Source organism: Oncorhynchus keta, chromosome 35 (assembly GCF_023373465.1).
Source record: "Oncorhynchus keta strain PuntledgeMale-10-30-2019 chromosome 35, Oket_V2, whole genome shotgun sequence".
In the NCBI taxonomy this organism is placed as follows: Eukaryota; Metazoa; Chordata; class Actinopteri; order Salmoniformes; family Salmonidae; genus Oncorhynchus; species Oncorhynchus keta.
Window position 1 is genome coordinate 16129865 of NC_068455.1, and position 20381 is coordinate 16150245.

General features: G+C 41.9%; 1 protein-coding gene across 1 annotated transcript in view; it reads left to right on the forward strand.

The window, feature by feature from the left end:
- LOC118373750 (endoribonuclease Dicer-like) overlaps positions 1 to 20381 on the forward strand; it is a 65970-nt gene that overhangs the window by 6641 nt on the left and 38948 nt on the right. Inside the window, 9 exon segments of the mRNA XM_035759968.2 lie at positions 14607 to 14664; positions 14805 to 14872; positions 15531 to 15734; positions 15995 to 16157; positions 16470 to 16600; positions 17024 to 17158; positions 17475 to 17635; positions 17961 to 18129; positions 18566 to 18724. Coding sequence (XP_035615861.2) covers positions 15621 to 15734; positions 15995 to 16157; positions 16470 to 16600; positions 17024 to 17158; positions 17475 to 17635; positions 17961 to 18129; positions 18566 to 18724 — 1032 coding nt within the window. The 5' untranslated portion in view covers positions 14607 to 14664; positions 14805 to 14872; positions 15531 to 15620.

Here is a 20381-nt window from a genome sequence, read left to right on the forward strand (position 1 = left end):
GCCACTTGTCCTTCAGACATATAGGACTGACAAGTCAAAAAGGAGACTGAAAATGGTGTTGTGTGATGCAAGAAATCACTTCACAAAACAACATAAATTATTATCATTGGTATTGACAAAGGATGGCTGCTGCTGTCTGATCCCATGTGTTATACAGTATATGTTGCCTTTGTGGCCTTAAGCAAGGCACTTAAACCTCTACAAAGTAAAATGTTGCACTGATGGGATACTGTATAAAACACGTGGTCCATCAACCCTCTATCTGGAGAGCTACTGGGTGTTCAGGCTTTTGATCAAACCCTGCTTGAACACACCGTAGTCAGCTTAAGGTCCTGTTGAACAGCCGAGTGTAAAAAAAAAGATATATATATATATATTTTTTTATATATATTTTTTTTATAAATGTGGTGTATTCGCGCAGCGTTGGTTGGCTACCCTGCACGCCCAGTAGCTCTACTGGAATCTCCTGGAGGATGGTTGGCTACCCTGCATGTCCAGTAGCTCTCCTGGAATCTCCTGGAGGATGGTTGACTAACCTGCACGCCCAGTAGCTCTCCTGGAATCTCCTGGAGGACGGTTTGCTACCCTGCATGCCCAGTAGCTCACCTGGAGGATGGTTTGCTACCCTGCATGCCCAGTAGCTCTCCTGGAATCTCCTGGAGGATGGTTGGCTACCCTGCACGCCCAGTAGCTCTCTTGGAATCTCCTGGAGGATGGTTGGCAAACCTGCACGCCCAGTAGCTCTCTTGGAATCTCCTGGAGGATGGTTGGCAAACCTGCACGCCCAGTAGCTCTCCTGGAATCTCCTGGAGGATGGTTGGCTACCCTGCAACATTACAATTACAACCACATGTTTTTTTTTATGTCTTTATAAGATATATTCCCTCATTCAATGAACCAGAGATCAAATGGCTACTGTTTGCGAGGTAGTTAATCTGAGATGTTTATCTATTTTGTAAGGTTAAAATATTCAGTGTTCAGGGGAGATCTTGACAGCGTAGGAGTTACTTGTCAATTAGGCTATTCTAAGAACATATATATTTTTTAACTTTGTCAGAATGTCATGGCAAGTATTGAATAGAGGAGAATCCTAGCCAATTTTGAGCGTTTTACATCCGGAGTATGCAGCATTGGTTTCATCAACTTTGCACCTGTATCAACTGCGTTGGCTGTTTTCCGGTTATACACGAGTACCGGTGGAAAGTTATTTTACGACATGGGACATGACAATGATATTAATACATGCTAATCGTTAACTAGCGAGAGAACCAGCCAAACTACACCAGCCAAACTACACTATGTTTTGAATTGGCTATCGAGTTAGTTTGAATGTCATTATTATACCTACTGTGCAATATCTCTCTCTTTCAATATCTCTTTCTCGCTGCCTCTCTCTCTCCCCCACCGGCAACGGCCTACTGGTACATGCAGGTGATGCACACACCATGACTTTTCCAGGATTTTCATTGCTGCTCAAAAATGAGCTATAACTGTGCAAGTAACTCGCTATTTAGCAATGAAAATCAACAAATTATGCTTTGATCTCAAAAACGTGTCTAGCAACTGCATGATTGAAAGACCGCTTGTGCCTGTCAATGCAGGCCTACAATAATTCTACTCCATACGCTCTGTAGAGATTGGGAGGACAGTGTGCAACACATTGCATCCGGAGGACACCGATTCAATTCGGATTGGAGTAACCTAATTGTTTGATATTGGGATTCTGGCAATTTAAATCTATATTTTTGTTGTCCGAGAATTTACATTCCCCCCGGGCAAACAGACAAGCGCTGATGTCGAGCTCTTTATATTTGTTATTTTTGAGTTTGGTACAACTTGTTGGAAGATTTTTTTTCCCCCACTGAAGGCCACGGTTCACCACTGAGCAAACATGTCTATAATAGATATAAAGTCTGTTATAATCCCGTCCCCCCTTACCAATAGTGAGCATGTAACTTTCAAACAACTCCTCCCACCCCCGTCTCCCCTTACTAATAGTGAGCGTGTAACTTTCAAACAACTCCCCCGTCTCCCCTTACTAATGGTGAGCGTGTAACTTTCAAACAACTCCCCCCGTCTCCCCTTACTAATAGTGAGCGTGTAACTTTCAAACAACCCCCCACCCCTGTCTCCCCTTACTAATAGTGAGCGTGTAACTTTCAAACAATCCCCCCGTCTCCCCTTACTAATAGTGAGCGCGCAACTTTCAAACAATCCCACCCGTCTCCCCTTACTAATAGTGAGCGCGCAACTTTCAAACAATCCCCCCCGTCTCCCCTTACTAATAGTGAGCGCGCAACTTTCAAACAATCCCCCCGTCTCCCCTTACTAATAGTGAGCCCGCACCTTTCAAACAATCCCCCCCCCGTCTCCCCTTACTAATAGTGAGTGCGCAACTTTCAAACAATCCCCCCGTCTCCCCTTACTAATAGTGAGCGCGCAACTTTCAAACCATTCCCCCCAATCTATAAAATTCTGACGATCATGGCTAATTTTAAAGATATTTTTTTACTAAAGTGAAGAACAGTAATGTTAAGAGTAAAGTAGGACGCCCAGGTTTCAACTAGGCGATAAGATAGTTTCATGAAAGGAGTGTATACAGTGCCTTGCAAAAGTTTTCATCCCCCTTGGCGTTTTTCCTATTTTGTTGCATTACAAGATGAAATTTAGAAGGGTTTTTATTGGGATTACATGTAATGGACATACACAAAATAGTCCAAATTGGTGAATTGAAATGGAGAAAAAAAAGAGTGGTGTGTGCATATGTGTTCACCCCTTTGCTAAGAAGCCCCTAAATAAGAGCTGGTGCAACCAATTACCTTCAGAAGTCACATAATTAGTTTAAAGTCCACCTGCGTGCAATCTGTCACATTATCTCAGTATATATACACCAGTTCTGAAAGGCCCCAGAGTCTGCAACACCACTAAGCAAGGGGCACCGCCAAGCAAGCGGCACCATGAAAACCTAGGAGCTCTACAAACAGGTCAGGGACAAAGTTGTGGAGATGTACAGATCAGGGTTGGGTTCTAAAAAAATATCTGAAACTTTGAACATCCCACGGGGCACCATTAAATCCATTATTAAAAAATGGAAAGAATATGGCACCAAGCCTACCAAGAGAGGGCCACCCACAAACCAGGCAAGGAGGGCATTAATCAGAGAGGCATCAAAGAGACTACAGATAACCCTGAAGGAGCTGCAAAGCTCCACAGTGGAGATTGGCGTGTCTGTCCATAGGACCATTTTAGGCCGTGCACTCCACAGAGCTTGGCTTTACGGAAGAGTGGACAGAAAAAAGCCATTGCTTAAAGAAAAAAATAAGAACACGTTTGGTTTGCCAAAAGGCATGTGGAAGACTCCAAACATATGGAAGAAGGTACTCTGGTCAGATGAGACTAAAATTGAGCTTTTTGGCCATCAAGGAAAATGTTATGTATGGCGCAAACCCAACACCTCCATCACCCCGAGAAGACCATATTTTTCATTGGCAGGGACTGGGAAACTGGTCATATATATATATATATATATATATATATATATATATATATATATTCAGAATTGAAGGAATGATGGATGGCGCTAAATACAGGGAAATTCTTGAGGGAAACCCTGTCAGAGAGGTGTTTGTCTTCCAGAGATTTGAGACTGGGATGGAGCTTCTCCTTCCAGCAGGACAATGACCCTAAGCATGATGTGCAAGTAAAGATACTGGGGTGCAAAAGAGCAAAACAAATAAAAAATAAAATAACAATAATGGGATGAGGTAGTTGGGTGGGCTATTTACAGATGGGCTGTGTACAGGTGCAGTAATCGGTAAGCTGCTCTGACAGCTGATGCTTATAGTTAGTGAGGGAGATATGTCTGCAGCTTCAGTGATTTTTGCAATTTGTTTGTCATTGGCAGCAGAGAACTGGAAGGAAAGGCGGCCGAAGGAGGTGTTGGCTTTGGGATGACCAGTGAAATATACCTGGAGTGTGTGCTACGGGTGGTTGTAGCTATGGTGACCAGTGGGCTAAGATAAGGCAGAGCTTTACCTAGCAAATACTTTTATAGATGACCTGGAGCCAGGGGGTTTGACAACGGATATGTAGTGAGGGCCAGCCAACGAGAGCATACAGGTCGCAGTTGTGGGTAGTATATGGGGCTTTATTGACAAAACAAATGGCACTATGATTGACTACATCCAATTTTCGGAGTTGGAGGCTATTTTGTAAATGACATCGCCGAAGTCAAGGATCGGTAGGATAGTCAGTTTTACGAGGGTATGTTTGGCAGCATAAGTGAAGGAGGCTTTGTTTCGAAATATGAAGCCGGTTCTAGATGTAATTTTGGATTGGAGATGCTTAATGTGAGTCTGGAAGGAGAGTTTACAGTCCATCCAGACACCTAGGTACCGTGGTTCCTCCTTTAAAAGTTGTCATACTGCGGCACACCTTGCGTGCTGCCTTGGCATTCTGTGGCATGTCATTTAATTCTCACCCATTTTCTTCTGTTATTTTAAGTTATTGCTAGTTTGACCAACAGAGGCATCTTTGAGAAGTATTTGATAGTATTCCATATTGACATTACCAGAGAATTTAAGACCTTTTTTGTAATAACATAGTATATGGGATTGATTTTAAGAAATTTGGCTTAATTCATTTGATTAATATTATTTTTCTATTCAGAGAAAATCGAAACCCTCACAGTTTCTATGGCGCTGTACAATGTGATGTCAGGAGGATTCTAAATAGTTTGCCTTCAGCCAACTTTGTTCCAATATTTCTGTAAATCAGTGATATTTATTCCCATAGTAATTCGTTATGGAATGGATCCATAACTAAATCAACATCTGCATTTTGAAAGAGGATTTTTTTTTAAATCATTATTTTTTTTAACAAAATGTGTTTTTGTTTATTAGGCTACTGTGCAGTCGACAATAAATACTGTAGTAAACATGGGAAAGTGCCTAATTCCTTACATAAGGGAGAGCAGGCCATATCTGTAATACAGAATGCAGGGCATGCATTATTTCATAGTGATGTCTTCACTATTATTCTGCAATGTAGAAAATAGTAAAAATAAAGAAAAATCCTGGAATGAGTAGGTGAGTCCGAACTTTTGACTGGTACTTGCTTATTTAATTTGATTAATATTATGGTGTTTCTATTCCATGAAAAAACAAATGGAGAGGAAAATATGGCGTCCTACAATATGATTCCATATGTGTTATTTCATTGTTGTGATGTCTTCACAACATAGTTGTGATGTCTACTACAGAATTATACATTAGACATTAATCAACACTCGTGAGACTCATTTCGCCTATGGTAGGCCTACAGTATATTGAAAAAAATAATTAAATGCCGCGACTCTCCGCCAATAATTACATTTAGAGGATTGGAGGACTCTATATTAATATCTAAGGGGCATTTTCCGTTAGGATCTGTGAGAATATCTGACAATATCTAAGGGTCTTTTATATCATTCTAAATTGATTTATTATAATAATCACTTTAAAGGGTAATGATATTTAGGAGAGTTTGTTTTCATTTAACCTAGAGTGAGCAGTCAACACACATCTCAGGAATATGGCATATTTGAACAAGTAATTCGTTATGGATCCAAAACTAAATAAACATCAGCATTTGAAAGAGTATTTTTATCATTATTCTATTTACGAAAGCATAGTTGCTGATGAAGAAATACAATACTGTACAGTATTGGGGTGGCAGGGTAGCCTAGTGGTTAGAGCGTTGGACTAGTAACCGGGAGGTATGGTGACAAGGTACAAATCTGTCGTTCTGCCCCTGAACAGGGGCACTGTTCTTAGGCCGTCATTGAAAATAAGAATTTGTTCTTAACTGACTTGCCTAGTTAAATAAAGGTAAAATAAAAAATAAGTATGGATAGTAAAAGCATTTTGAAGATATAAGCCAGCTGCATTTGTTTTTTAGGCTACTGTGCAGTCTGACAAATAAACATAGAATACAGTACCGTAATTTCCGGACTATAAGCCGCTACTTTTTTCCCACGCTTTGAACCTCGCGGTTTGTACAATGCCGCGGCTAATTTATGGATTTTTCCCGCTTTCACGAGATTCATGCCGCCAATAAACTGAGCACCGTCACATAATGTGACATAAATTGAGCGCGCTCAAACTTCCCATCATTCTGATTACGGTAGTCATTTTGTCACCCTCATCATGGCAAAGACACGGAGAAATGCATATGATGCAGCTTTCAAGTTGAAGGCGAACGATCTGGCTGTTGGAAAGGAAATAGAGCTGCTGTCAGCGTGGAGCATTGTCAAAAAATCCACTATCATCAACGGGTTTCGAAAGGCTGGACTGCTGCGTGTTGAAGAGGGCAGCAATCCAACATTGGATGAATCAATTCTGAGGCTATTCAACTCTGACACCGAAGGAGATGACTTCAGTGGTTTCAGTGCACAGGAGGAGGAAGATGGTGACCAATGACTTTCTTGGTAGGCTACTGTTTACTGCTATTTTATTTATTTTTTGTTACAAGCCGTGTTTCGTTTAAAAGCTGTGTGAAGTTAATTTGTTTCAATGTACCGGTAGGCACCTGCGGCTTATAGACGTGTGGCTTATTTATGTACAAAATACATATATATTTTTAAATTCAGTGGGTGCGGTTTATATTCAGCTGCGCTTAATAGTCCAGAAATTACGGTACATACTGTAGTAAACATGGGAAATGCTTCATTCCTTACATAAGGGAGAGCAGGCCATGTCCAGACTTTCTTGGTGACCTCAAGTACTCATTAACTTTTTCGGGTTGCATCAGTCATGGATGGAAACTCCTGAGACACAGTATTAATGATGATCACCTGGAGGTTCACTGGTAAGCCACATTTGCCTCGGGATCCATCCGTTTGTATTCTGTGCCCAGTCGAGGTAACCCTCTTCGATTACACATCCTTGGAATAGCAGAACAGCATAACGGTCCAGGCGGCCCTTGCTGTGCCTGGTGAGCAGTTGGTCAAGTTCTGTTGTCAGGGCTTTCAGCAGGAACCGGAAAATCTACTGGAGACATTTCAAAAATACTGGTAGACTTGGAGATTTTGGTCACAGACAGTGCTTTTCACAAACACTATCATCAGATGCCTGTTTTACGCCGAACTCGAAAGCCCAGGAAAATTAACAGGTACAGTAGACTACCATATTTTAATGTAGGCCTAATAATGCAAAAAAATTATGCTTAAATAAATCGACTGCAGATTTGTACTGTATGCTGCACATTTTCACATTGTATTTCATTTCCAGTGAGACTATTCAAGCCATCGACTCACTGATGAAATGATGAAAATGACGAGCGATCGGCAAAGGCCATCTGTAATCTGCTGGCATCACGGCACGGCATCAACATCGCTCTAATTACAGTCAGAAGAAACTTGGGTGGACTTACAGAAAGGCTTAGTAAGAAATTATATATATATATTTATTTATTTATTTATTTTAATTATCAGAACATTAACCAGGTGTGTTCGCTTGTTTTGTACTGTTCTGTAGTTTCGACCTAATAATTTGTCTGACAAAGAACTTTGCGCTCTGCAGGCCCAGGCATGGATCAAAGCTGGCGAGACGTTCAATAATGTCATCGTCACAGACTAATCAACCGTGGCCCTTGAGCAATTTGCTCAAAATTGCTACAAAAAAAAGGAAGATCAAATGAGCCGAGTCCCAAGCATCTGCTCAAACTCCATGTGTGGGGGGCAATTTCTCGCCAGGGACCAGGCCCATATTTGACTTTTGATGGTGAGTTTGACTATTTACAAAGCAAAAGGTACATCCAATTTTGTAGGCTACAACTCAGTGTTCCACAATAATTCACATTGCCTCCCTTTTCAGGTATGGCTCAAGATTTATTTTTCTTTGAGGAAGAAATCCTTAGGAGATATGCTGGACCCTGTGTCAGAGAGGTGTTTCTGGGACCACATCGTTTCTTTCAAAGTAGGATTATAGCCATTTTTAATTACATTTAGGCCTATTTCCATGTATATTTCTATTATTGTACCTAATTTTGGCTGTTAGGTTGGGTTTGCATTGCAAATATGGGCATAAACTGGGTCGGGAAGCCAGCAGAGTAGAGTAGACCTTTATGTAGTAAAATAAAGGTTAAATAAAAAGTAGAAATAAGACCTACAACACCTTCGGTAGGCCTACAGTATATCTACAAATATATTTTTCATCTCTACATGTAGGTCTTCTGATTTTTAAACCCGATCAAACTTGTTTGGCATCTCTGCCAAGCCGACAAGCACAGATGAACTGGTCAAGGCCATCAAGATGTTTTTGGCTTGAGAAATTGACGATACAACAATGCAACAAATACATTGATCATCTCAGCAAGGTTTTACCTGTGGTTTTGGAGCTGGGTGGAAGTGTGACTAAAATATTGTTTATATAAACATCCGCATTTGAATGTCTTTTTCTCGTTTATTTTATTAACAAAAGCATAAAGATGTTGCTGAATAAATACTGTACTGCTGTTTGTTAGAAATGTAACACTTTAGAGTACTTAAGCATCATACGTTGAGGGATTTTCACAACAGTAGCTGGGTTATACAAAAAGTCTATTGTTCTGCTAATAAGAAACATTAGCATGATGGGCTTCACCTGCTACAGTTGTGAAAAACAAGTGTTTGCAAACCTGTTTTCAAAATGCCTCCGGTTGTCCATCACTACTGTAAATAAAAACACATTTTGTTTACATTCTTTGTGTCACACATAATTTGTATCTACCTTTCCATTTACTTTTAGCGTTTGGGATTTACAAATGAGCGCTTTTTAATATATTTATTTATTTATTTCACCTTTATTTAACCAGGTAGGCTAGTTGAGAACACGTTCTCATTTACAACTGCGACCTGTCCAAGAATAAAGCGAAGCAGTTTGACACATACCATAACACAGAGTTACACATGGAATAAAATGACAAAGTAAAAAACACAGTAGAAAAAATCTATATACAGGCTTTTTTTTCTTGAAATTATTGTTTCATGTAGGATGCTACATTTTTGACCAATTGTAAGTAGGCCTAATAAAGCCTCATAGCCTCCCTCAGCCAGTGAAGTTATTTTATATTGGTCTAGGCTCCGAAGAAATAGACTCTAAGCACACTTGGTGTTTGTAAAGTCAAATTAAAATGAATTGTTCGACTGGTGTAGGTTTTCGCCATTTGTTGGTGTGCAACAATTGCATAACAAGCTAGCTATATTTTCAGCACCAGCCTACCCCGGCCAAACCCGCTGGGCCAATTGTGCGCTGCCCTATGGCACTCCAAATCACGGTCGGATGTGATACAGCCTGAATTCAAACTATATTTCAAAAAAACATTTTTTTTGTTCATAACAATAACCGTGTGTAGTTAGTTGTGGAAAGATGGACACCAATTATTTGTTACAAGCTGAGGGGGATCACACCTTGCTCGGCTATTAGACAATTCTTTAGTAAAGGTTGAATAGTCTATTGTTCAGCTAATAGCCCTCCTGCTATGCTTGTGAACAACGAATGATAATACTTTTCCCCCTTTCCACCTGTTAAAGATTCCAATAGATAGTGTTTTTAGCACAATCGGCCCCAACCCCAGTTAATACCTTTGGGCACAGTTGATAGCGTGCTGGACTTCGGGCTTGAATGTTGAGGGTTCGAAACCTGCTCCCTGCATGTTTCATGACATTATTATGCAGGTCTCAGAGCAAATAGCCTTGATTGTTACTCCCATCTCATTCCTCGCTCTCTTCCATGTGTCATTCAGCATGCTTGTGAGCGTGCTGGCAGGATGTACTGTTGTTTTATTCTGTATATAGGAATTACAAAGTCATGTTTCTAGTCTATTGCATAGCTACAATGTGTAATCATTGATGTCCCAGGAGCAGGAGTGGTAAACACTGTTGAAGTGTATAATTGTAGTACATACATGCAGACACAGCACCATTCACAGAAGGGAGTTTGATACACTGGTCACCGTAGCAGCACCCACCCGTAGCACGCGAACCAGCAGGTACATCTCAATGGTCACTACCAAAGCCAATTCTTCCTTTGGCCGGCCTTTCCTTCCAGTTCTCTGCTGACTGGAACGAACTGCAAAAATCACTGAAGCTGGAGACTCATATCTACCTCACCAGCTTTAAGCACCAGCTGTCAGAGCAGCTCACAGATCACTGCTCCTGTACATAGCCCATCTGTAAATAGCCCATCCTACTACCTCATCCCCATACTGTATTTATTTATTCATCTTGCTCCTTTGCACCCCAGTATCTCTACTTGCACGTTCATCTTCTGCACATCTACCATTCCCGTGTTTAATTGCTATATTGTAATTACTTCGCCACCATGGCCTATTTATTGCCTTACCTCCCTTATCCTGTCTCATTTGCACACACTGTATAGACTTTTTCTACTGTATTATTGACTGTATGTTTGTTTATTCCATGTGTAACTCTGTGCTGTTGTATGTGTCGAACTGTTTTGCTTTATCTTGGTCAGGTCGCAGTTGTAAATGAGAACTGGTTCTCAACTAGCCGACGTGGTTAATTAAAGGTGAAATAATCCAATAAAAACACCTGGTATTGGATATGACAGGAAAAAAACATAGCGATTTTTGTAAATGAACTTCATGACAAAAAAAATGCACAATCGTTTGTCTCTACAGTACATTAACTAACATATTCCTCTCAATTGTACATTTTTTGCTTGACTCGTCATGCCGTTATAACTAGTTACATTTGCCTCCCCGTAATGTTTTGTCAGCCATCTATGCTGAAGAAAGCCCCCTGGGAGGGGTGGCTCTGTGTGAAATTCGTCATTGGAATCACTCAATATGATTGGTCATATAAAAACCTTGGGACCCAAATGCATAATGAGTGCGCTAACTCCCCCTTGTGGAGGTCTGGAGCAATGAAGCAATGACGCTGGGTACCTCTGAGTCCCGCAGTGTAAGCGCGCAACTTTTTAAAGGAGAAACCACTGTATTTGTAGTTGTTCACATATTCTAAGTCCGAACCATCCAGAGTAGTGATGCTAGTCGGGCGGGCGGCAGTGATCAGTTGAAGAGCATGCATTTAGTTTTACTAGCATTTAAGAGCAGCTGGAGGCCACGGAAGGAGTGTTGTATGGCATTGAAGCTCGTTTGTAGGTTTAACACAGTGTCCAAAGAAGGGCCAGATGTATACAGAATGGTGTCGCCTGCGTAGAGGTGAATCAGGCGTCGTCTGGGTTAGGGAGGGTTTGGGCAGTAGGGATATCCTTGTCTCATCGCGCACCAGCGACTCCTGTGGCGGGCCGGGTGCAGTGCGCGCTAGCCAAGGTTGCCAGGTGCACAGTGTTTCCTCCGACACATTGGTGCGGCTGGCTTCCGGGTTGGATGCGCACTGTGTTAAGAAGCAGTGTGGCTTGGTTGGGTTGTGTATCGGAGGACAAGTGACTTTCAACCTTCGTCTCTCCCGAGCCCGTACGGGAGTTGTAGCGATGAGACAAGATAGTAGCTACTAACAATTGGACCCCATGAAATTGGGGAGAAAAAGGGGTAAAAATTTTAATTAAAAAAAGAGAATCACCAGCAGCAAGAGCGACGTCATTGATGTATACAGAGAAAACAGTCGGCCCGAGAATAGAACACTGTGGCGCCCCCATAGAGACTGCCAGAGGAACTCTGTCTGAGAAGTAGTTGGTAAACCAGGCGAAGCAGTCATTTGAGAAAACAAGGCTGTTGAGTCTGCCGATAAGAATGTGGTGATTGACAGAGTCGAAAGCCTTGGCCAGGTCGATGACGACCGCTGCACAGTACTGTCTTTTACCGATGGCGGTTATGATATTGTTTAGGAACTTAAGCATGGCTGAGGTGCACCCATGACCAGCTCAGAAACCAGATTGCATAGCGGAAAACGTACGGTGGGATTCGACATGGTCGGTGATCTGTTTGTTAACAGGACAGGATGGATATAGGATGGATATAGGTCTGTAACAGTTTGGGTCTAGAGTGTCAGAGGTATGACCGTGGCAGCTTTCCAATCTTTAGGGATCTCAGACAATACAAAAGAAAGGTTGAACAGGCTAGTAATAGGGGTTGCAACAATTGCGGTGGATAATTTTAGAAAGAGAGGGTCCAGATTGTCTAGCCCAGCTGATTTGTAGGGGTCCAGATTTTGCAGCTCTTTCAGAACATTAGCTATCTGGATTTGGGTGATGGGGGTCTTCGGCAGGTTGCTACTGGGGGGTGCAGCTCTGTTGGCCTGGATAGGGGTAGCCAGCTGGAAAGCATGGCCGGCCGTAAGAAAAATGCTTATTGAAATTCTCGATTATCGTAAATTTATCGGTGGTGACAGTGTTTCCTAGCCTCAGTGCAGTGGGCAGCCGGGAGGAGGTGCTCTTATTCTCCATGGACTTGTGTCCCAAAACGTTTTGGAATTAGTGCTGCAGGATTCAAATTTCTGGTTGAAAAAGCTAGCCTTAGCTTTCCTAACTGACTGTATATTGGTTCCTGACTTCCCTGAAAAGTTGCATATCGCGGGGGATATTCGACGCTGATGCAGTACGCCACAGGATGCCTGGTTCTATCAGCTTACTGTTTGATGAAATAACACACATGACTCGGGAGCCAGAGATCTAGATAACCAGAAGAAAGAAAAAATAACGTACCCTGAACCAACCATTCTCCTCCTGCTGGCTTTCGCAGGTTCTGCCATTACTCTCCTGAAGTTGCCGGTAATAGGCTATACGGGGAGTCGGCAACCTTTGTCATGTGGAATGCCAATTGATATTAACATTTCTACCGATCTGCGTGCCAGTTCTGGTTTTCATATGCACATTTTTGTGGAACAGTTTAATTTAATTTATAATGTCTTATCTCAAAATCAATGTCACGTGGTTAGTCAAATTTCTCTCCAAATCTAACTGAAAATTATAAACCTAAAAAGTAAATATGTAAAAATAGCCTACAAAAAGGCAACAAATAAATACATTGTACAAAATATCCTGATAGTTACTTTGAAAAAATCCTATAAATAACATTGGCTACACATGGCCTGTGTGCAAGGAACTTGAAACGTTGTATCAACGATCAACTTCAGTCGGCCTCAAGCTTGCACTAGCAAACTTCCATCATTGTATAAAGTATCCTGGGCCCTCAGTTTCCTGCTCCAGTGAGCTCGGGACAGACACAGCTGTAGGCTATTTGCGCAAGGGATTAGAAGCAGAGCTTGACATTGGCACGGGCTCACCAGAGTGGAGCATCTCAAATGTTGTACTGTTTGAGCTCCTGTTCCTCTTATAGAATATTAGCACAGAAGTATTGTGGAGCTCCTACACACATATATATATATATATATAAGTCAAGCACTGATAAGAAGTAGTAATCGGGTAGGCTTGTTTTATTACGTTTCCACTGGATCACGCTGAGTGGTTATGGAAAGGGAGAGGCCTGGAAAGATTTCTCCAATAAATTGAGGTACTATTGTCATTCTCAACGGATATAAAAACATTGTTTGCTTTTTGAGGTGAAGAAAACATTACTTTGAGAAGCTCCACAGCTTAACGTACCATTGGTGTGGTACGTTAAGCCAATCAAAAATACTATCAGATACCCAAATTGACACATTTTATATGCAAAGGTGTCATCCAAGGTAAAGGGTGGCTACTTTGATGAATCTCAAATATATAAAATATATTTTGATTTGTTTAACACTTTTTTTGGGTTATTACATGATTCCATATGTGTTATTTCATAGTTTTGATATCGTCACTACTCTACAATGTAGAAAATAGTAAAAATAAAGAAAAACCCTTGAAGTTGTTCTCAAACCTTTGACCGGTAGTGTACTTATGCATAATCAGGTGCGCGTCCTTACTCAACATTGACAGGAACACTCCAAACAAAGGACAATGACTAAATTGAATTGAATTGACAAAACTCAGAAATGGACTGAAATAAACAAAAACTTGTTTCTCACAAGTTTAGCATAGGTTGTGCGCTCTGCGAACAATGTGTCAATTCCGAGAATGAGAACGGTAAGACTGGAATAATAATATATTGAAAGCATTAACATAAAATCGACCAGTTGACTAATTGGGGTTAGGCCTAATATAATGGTTTGTATTTTATTTATATATGCATGTATGTTCTCTCTCGGCATGGCGTCAGAGGGACTGGCACACCATCCCATTCTCTAAGTAGTGTACTACCTATCTGAGAAGTAGTTGGTGAACCAGGCGAAACAGTCATGGGGGCTCTGGTCAAAAGTAGTGCACTATATATGGAATAGAGTGCCATTTGTGATGCAGTCAGCGAGAGGCAGTCAACCGCCTTATAACCAGCAGCAAATGTGATCACTCAATTAAAATGAGGGCTTGTGCTGGCTGAGCTGAAATGACTGCTGGTATTGGTTGCAGCTGTGTTGAGCAGCGGTAGTCGGGGCAGACGTGGGGTCTTGATTTTAGGGCGGCAACAATGTGTTGAAAAGCTAGTGGCCATCCAGAATTTAGATTACCCTCCCATTCCACCGCCCTCCCTCCTCCACTCCCCTCCGGCCCACACCAGAACTCTCCCATCAAGATGTCTGTGCTCCCTTCTAATTTCCCCTTCTGTCTGTGATTTCTTTTTAGTAAGGAAAAATCTTCAGCTTCACAAGCCCTGCCATTACAGCCAGTCAACTGCATATAGGTAAAAATACATTTTACCATAAGCCTGACATATGATAGTTAGCCTTACTCTAGGAAACAACAGTTTAATTTGCTTTTGTGCAATAGGTCTGTCAATGGTTTTAATGTTAAGAGGGTTGTGTTGTGTGTTTCTCTGTACAGCTCCTCTAGTTGAGATGAAGCCTAGAAGAAGTCCTGCCTGGCCCATCACAGAGTCTATGCCGCTACCTGTAAGTATACGTTTCACTTGTGTGAATATCATGTTTATTATTGATCATGTCTTGTCAATAATATTAGTAATTATTGTATTACTGGTAACATCATGCTGTCTGTTGCTTCCTGAACCAGTTAGCTTTAGAGGGGGAGAAATATGAAATTATTTATTATTGGTAATGTCATCCAATAATATGAAGCAATTATTGTATTAGGGTAATTCCATGGTGACGGTGATGCTGAGACTCAGCTTTTTCATTATACGATGTATGTCAAACAAAAAACATTTATTTCAAAAGTTTAACAAACCATACAACTCTATGCACAAAGACCACTTTTAACAATTTCCACTGACATTTTTACAAAAACACGTTTACTTGAAGAACAGTGCAGATGCAAAGTTTGCTAACAGAATGATGGCACAAACAGCACCAACCGTCATTCTGTTACCGAAGTTTTCATCTGCACTGAGTCTGCATCACTCTGTTACTGTGGAATTGCCCATAATTATCAACATCATGCCTGTATGCTGTCTGTTTCTTTCTGAACCAGTTAGCTTTAGAGGGGGAGATTGAGTCAATTATTTATTATTGATCATGTCATTCAATAATATTAGCAATTATTGTATTATTAGTAACATCATGTCTGCATGCTGTCCGTTTATTTCTGAACCAGTAAGCTTTAGAGGAGAGGAATGATGAAATTAGATAAAAAATAAAGTGGAAGAGTGGAGGACCGCACCCCCCAGCATCCCCCAAAAGCAGCATGGCAGGACTCCAGCTGGTCACCCCCGCCTCCAATCCCATGGGGCCTTTCTTTGGTCTCCCGTGGCAACAGGAGGCCATCCACGACAACATCTACACGCCTAGGAAATATCAGGTGAGGAGTGAGCAAGTAGTTCAGCTAACAATTGAGAGAGGAGAGTGCATTGAGGAGAGTGCATTGCGTTGTTTGTAGACATTGGTACATTCATCACCATTGATCTTTCGCTCAATAAACTGCAAACATTCGTCAGTGTGCAGCATCTATCTTTTATTTCACAAGGTTTATTCATTTGTAACCACCAGTGCATTTATTTGTAACCAGTTATAGTACACAACGTTTGAAACTAATGACTGTGACCTCATCTGTCCTGCCAGGTTGAACTTCTTGAAGCAGCTCTTGAACACAATACTATTGTCTGCTTAAATACTGGCTCAGGGAAGACTTTTATTGCAGTACTCCTAACTAAAGAGCTCTCCCACCAAATCCGGGGAGATTTAGTCGAACAGGGGAAGAGGACAGTTTTCCTGGTGAATGCAGGTAGCTACATTTAAAGATGCAGATAAATGTACTATTTGGTGCATCCCAGTTCTTCACACTTTTCCCAAAGTGTGCACATGCACTCCCTGTCATGGATTTAAAAGCATTACATTGGTGTGAGCATTGGTTGGAGGGCGTTTCACCATTGTTAAATCCATTTCAGGCAGAGTGGAAGTGCACACTTTTTAAGGGGAAGGGTGGAGAGTCACAATGCAGCCTTTTTATAAGTATCAACTTCTAATAAGTGGACATCAATATGATTGAGACCATGATTCTTCTGTTTTCCCCTCTTCTGTTCCATGGTAAATAAAGCATCGTCTGTGATTCAGCAAGCAGCTAGTGTTAGGACCCACTCTGATCTCCAGGTTGGAGAATACATGTGTGTGGAGAAGACCTCATCATGGTCCAGGGAAAAGTGGAGCCAAGAAATGATTGAAAATCAGGTGCCGTTCATTGAACCAACTTTTTGGAAAATGACCAGTTATCAATTTTCATATAATTCTAAGCAATTGCCAGAATAAAGTACCAATTGTCATAAATGTTCATATAATCCTAAACAATTGCCAGAATAAAGTACCAATTGTCATAAATGTTCATATAATCCTAAACAATTGCCAGATTAAAGTACCAATTGTTAGAGTTCTTTCATGATAAATACCAATGGTAATTCTACAAAATAAAACATTACCAAAGTTTTCTCCCCTCAATTTCAACAATTTAGAAAAAGAACACTGATTACCCTCAGTGTTTTGTCCATAAGGGGAGAAGTTATTGTGTCCATCACAGAATACTGTCTCACAACTATAATCTATTCTTTGAGGCAATATGCCATCCTCCACTCACTCTATCCATCGTTTCTGTTCTAGGTGCTCGTTATGACGTGCCATATCTTCCTGCATGTGCTGAAGAGTGGAGTGCTGCCACTATGGAAACTCAACCTGGTGGTGTTTGATGAGTGTCACCTGGCAATCACGGACCATCCCTACCGGGAGATAATGAAGGTACATTTACTATCTGTTCTACGTAGCTATGCATTCAACTGTCGCTTGAAAGCCAAGCACGTTCTCTTCCTTCCCTGTATGGAGAAAGCCAAGGCCTTATGGAGATTGGAGATTATTCATTATATTGTTCCCCATTTTGTAGATGAGAAAATTGTGGTCAGTCAGCCTTCATTATTGGACCCCATTGGAGACTGGTCAATGTTTTTGGAGTTTCCTTGTTTTAGGGTGGCTCAGTCTTCCTGTCTCCCATTTCTCTGTTTTGTCTATCTCTCCTCTGTTTCAGTAATGTGTGGGCTGTGTCTATCTCCTGTTTCAGCTATGTGAGGGCTGTCCGTGCAGCCCTCGGATCCTGGGCCTCACTGCATCAATTTTGAATGGTAAATGTGACCCGTCTGAACTGGAACAGAAGATCCAGAACTTGGAGCGGATCCTGCGGAGCAATGCAGAGACAGCTACTGACCTTGTTGTCCTTGACAGGTAATTCTACACATCATGGCCTGTATTCACAAAGCGTCTCAGTGGGACTGCTGATCTGGGATCAGGTACCTCCTGTGCACATAGTTTAAAGGCTTGATTCAATCCGTATCGTGTATGTTCAGCTGTATAGCTCGATTGAAATGTTAAGGTAATTTCAGATTGAGCCGACATATTCAGCGTTTACCATGAATGCAATCTTGGCTGACGCGGGAACATTGCCTTTAGATTTACAATGCACTGAACTTCTTTCTGGGTACCGATTGAATCAAGCCCTTACTTATTATGATTGAAAATGGAACATTTAACTGTGTGTTGTGTGTCCCAGATATGCCTCCCAGCCCAGAGAGGTGGTACTGGACTGTGGACCCTACCTGGACAAGAGCGGCCTTTCAGAGCATCTACTGAGCGAGCTGGACGAGGCTCTCCACTTCCTCAACGACTGCAACATACCTGTGCCTCGAGAGGACAGAGACCCCACCTTCATATCCAAACAGGTCTGACCCCACCTTCATATCCAAACAGGTCTGACCCCACCTTCATATCCAAGCAGCCCTCACCTTCATATCCAAACAGGTCTGACCCCACCTTCATATCCAAGCAGCTCTGACCCCACCTTCATATCCAAGCAGGTCTGCTAATGAGAATGTGTGCATAGTCCTAATCTACACCAGAGAGTATTGAATAGCAAAAGTATGTTTTAAGGGAGAAGTGAGGCTGGTCTGAAGCTTAAAAAAAGAACGGAAATTCACATGAGCACCACAAGGCCTAACTTCACCCATGCACTACAAATGTTTTCTGGCATACAGCTTTGACCTATTACAGGAGCTATGTTGGCCTACTGTACCTCAAACAACATGTAGGCTACTACACACATGTTTTTTAGGATTAAAACTTTCTCAAAGATCCTCATTGAATGATCTCCTTCCCCAGGTGCTGAGTGACTGCCGGGCGGTGCTGCTGGTTCTGGGGCCGTGGTGTGCCGACAAGGTGGCTGGCATCATGGTGAGGGAGCTGCAGAAGTACATCAAACACGAACAGGAAGAGATCAACAGGAAGTTCCTGCTCTTCACCGACACCATCCTGAGGAAGGTATGTGTGTAACGACTTACTCTTGTGTATGTTCTTTGTGTGATTCCCATTGAGTTTGGTCTCCTGTCTTGCTATGTAGGCCTAGCTGAGTTCTGTAAAGCGCTTGCGTGACATCCATTGCTGTAATAAGGGCATGGCATCCATTGTTGTACCTACATGTTAGAAGCAGACCACCATAGTCCCTGTGCTCAAGGAAGCGAAGACAACCTGCCTAAATGATTACCACCCCGTAGCACTCACGTTAGTAACCATGAAGTGCTTTGAAATTCTGGTCATGGCTCATATCAACAGCATCCTCCCAGATACCCTAGACCTACTCCAATTCGCATACTGCCCCCAACAGATCCACAGATGACGCAATCTCAATCGCACTCCACACTGCCCTTTCCCACCTGGACAAAAGGAAAACCTATGTCAGAATGCCGTTCATTGACTATAGCTCAGCGTTCAACACCATAGTGCCCATGAAGCCCATCACTAAGCTAAGGACCCTGGAACTAAACACCTCCCTCTGCAACTGGATCCTGGACTTCCTGACAGGCCGCCCCCAGGTGGTGAGGGTAGGCAACAACACATCCGCCACGCTGATCCTCAACACTGGGGCCCCTCAGGGGTGTGTACTTAGTCTCCTCCTGTGATCGTGGACTACAGGAAAAGGCACATTTACATTGACGTGGCTGTAGTGGAGCTGATCGAGAGTTTCAAGTTCCTTGATGTCCACATCACCAACAAACTATCATGGTCCAAACTAGAGGTTGACCGATTAATCGGAATGGCCGATTTCAGGTTTTTATAACAATTGGAAATCAGTATTGTTGGACACCGATTTGGCCGTTTATTTTTTTTACACTGTTATTTAGTCTTTATTTAACCAGGCAAGTCAGTTAAGAACACATTCTTATTTTCAATGATGGCCTAGGAACGGTGGGTTAACTGCCTCCTTCAGGGGCAGAACGACAGATTTTCACCTTGTTAGCTCGGGGATTCAATCTTGCAACCTTATAGTCCAAAGCTCTAACCACCTGCCTCTCATTGCACTCCACGGGGAGACTGCCTGTTACTCGAATGCAGTAAGTCAAGGTAAGTTGCTAGCTAGCATTAAACTTATCTTGTAAAAAACAATCAATCAATCATAATCATTAGTTAACTACACATGGTTGATGATATTACTAGTTTATCTAGCGTGTCCTGCGTTGCATATAATCAATGTGGTGCGTATTGTTGCTCCAATGTGTACCTAACCATGAACATCAATGCCTTTCTTAAAATCAATACACAGAAGTATATTTTTTAAAACCTGCATATTTAGCTAAAAGAAATCCAGGTTAGCAGGCAATATTAACCAGGTGAAATTGTGTCACTTCTCTTGCGTTCATTGTGTGCAGAGTCAGTGTATATGCAACAGTTTGGGCTGCCTAATTATGACATAACATTGAAGGTTGTGCAATGAAACAGGAATATTTAGACTAATGGGGTGCGCGCTAATAGCGTTTCAAACGTCACTCGCTCTGAGACTTGGAGTGGTTGTTCCCCTTGCTCTGCATGGGTAACGCTGCTTCGAGGGTGGCTGTTGTCGTTGTGTTCCTGGTTCCAGCCCAGGGAGGAGCGAGGAGAGGGACAGAATCTATACTGTTACACTGGCAATACTAAAGTGCCT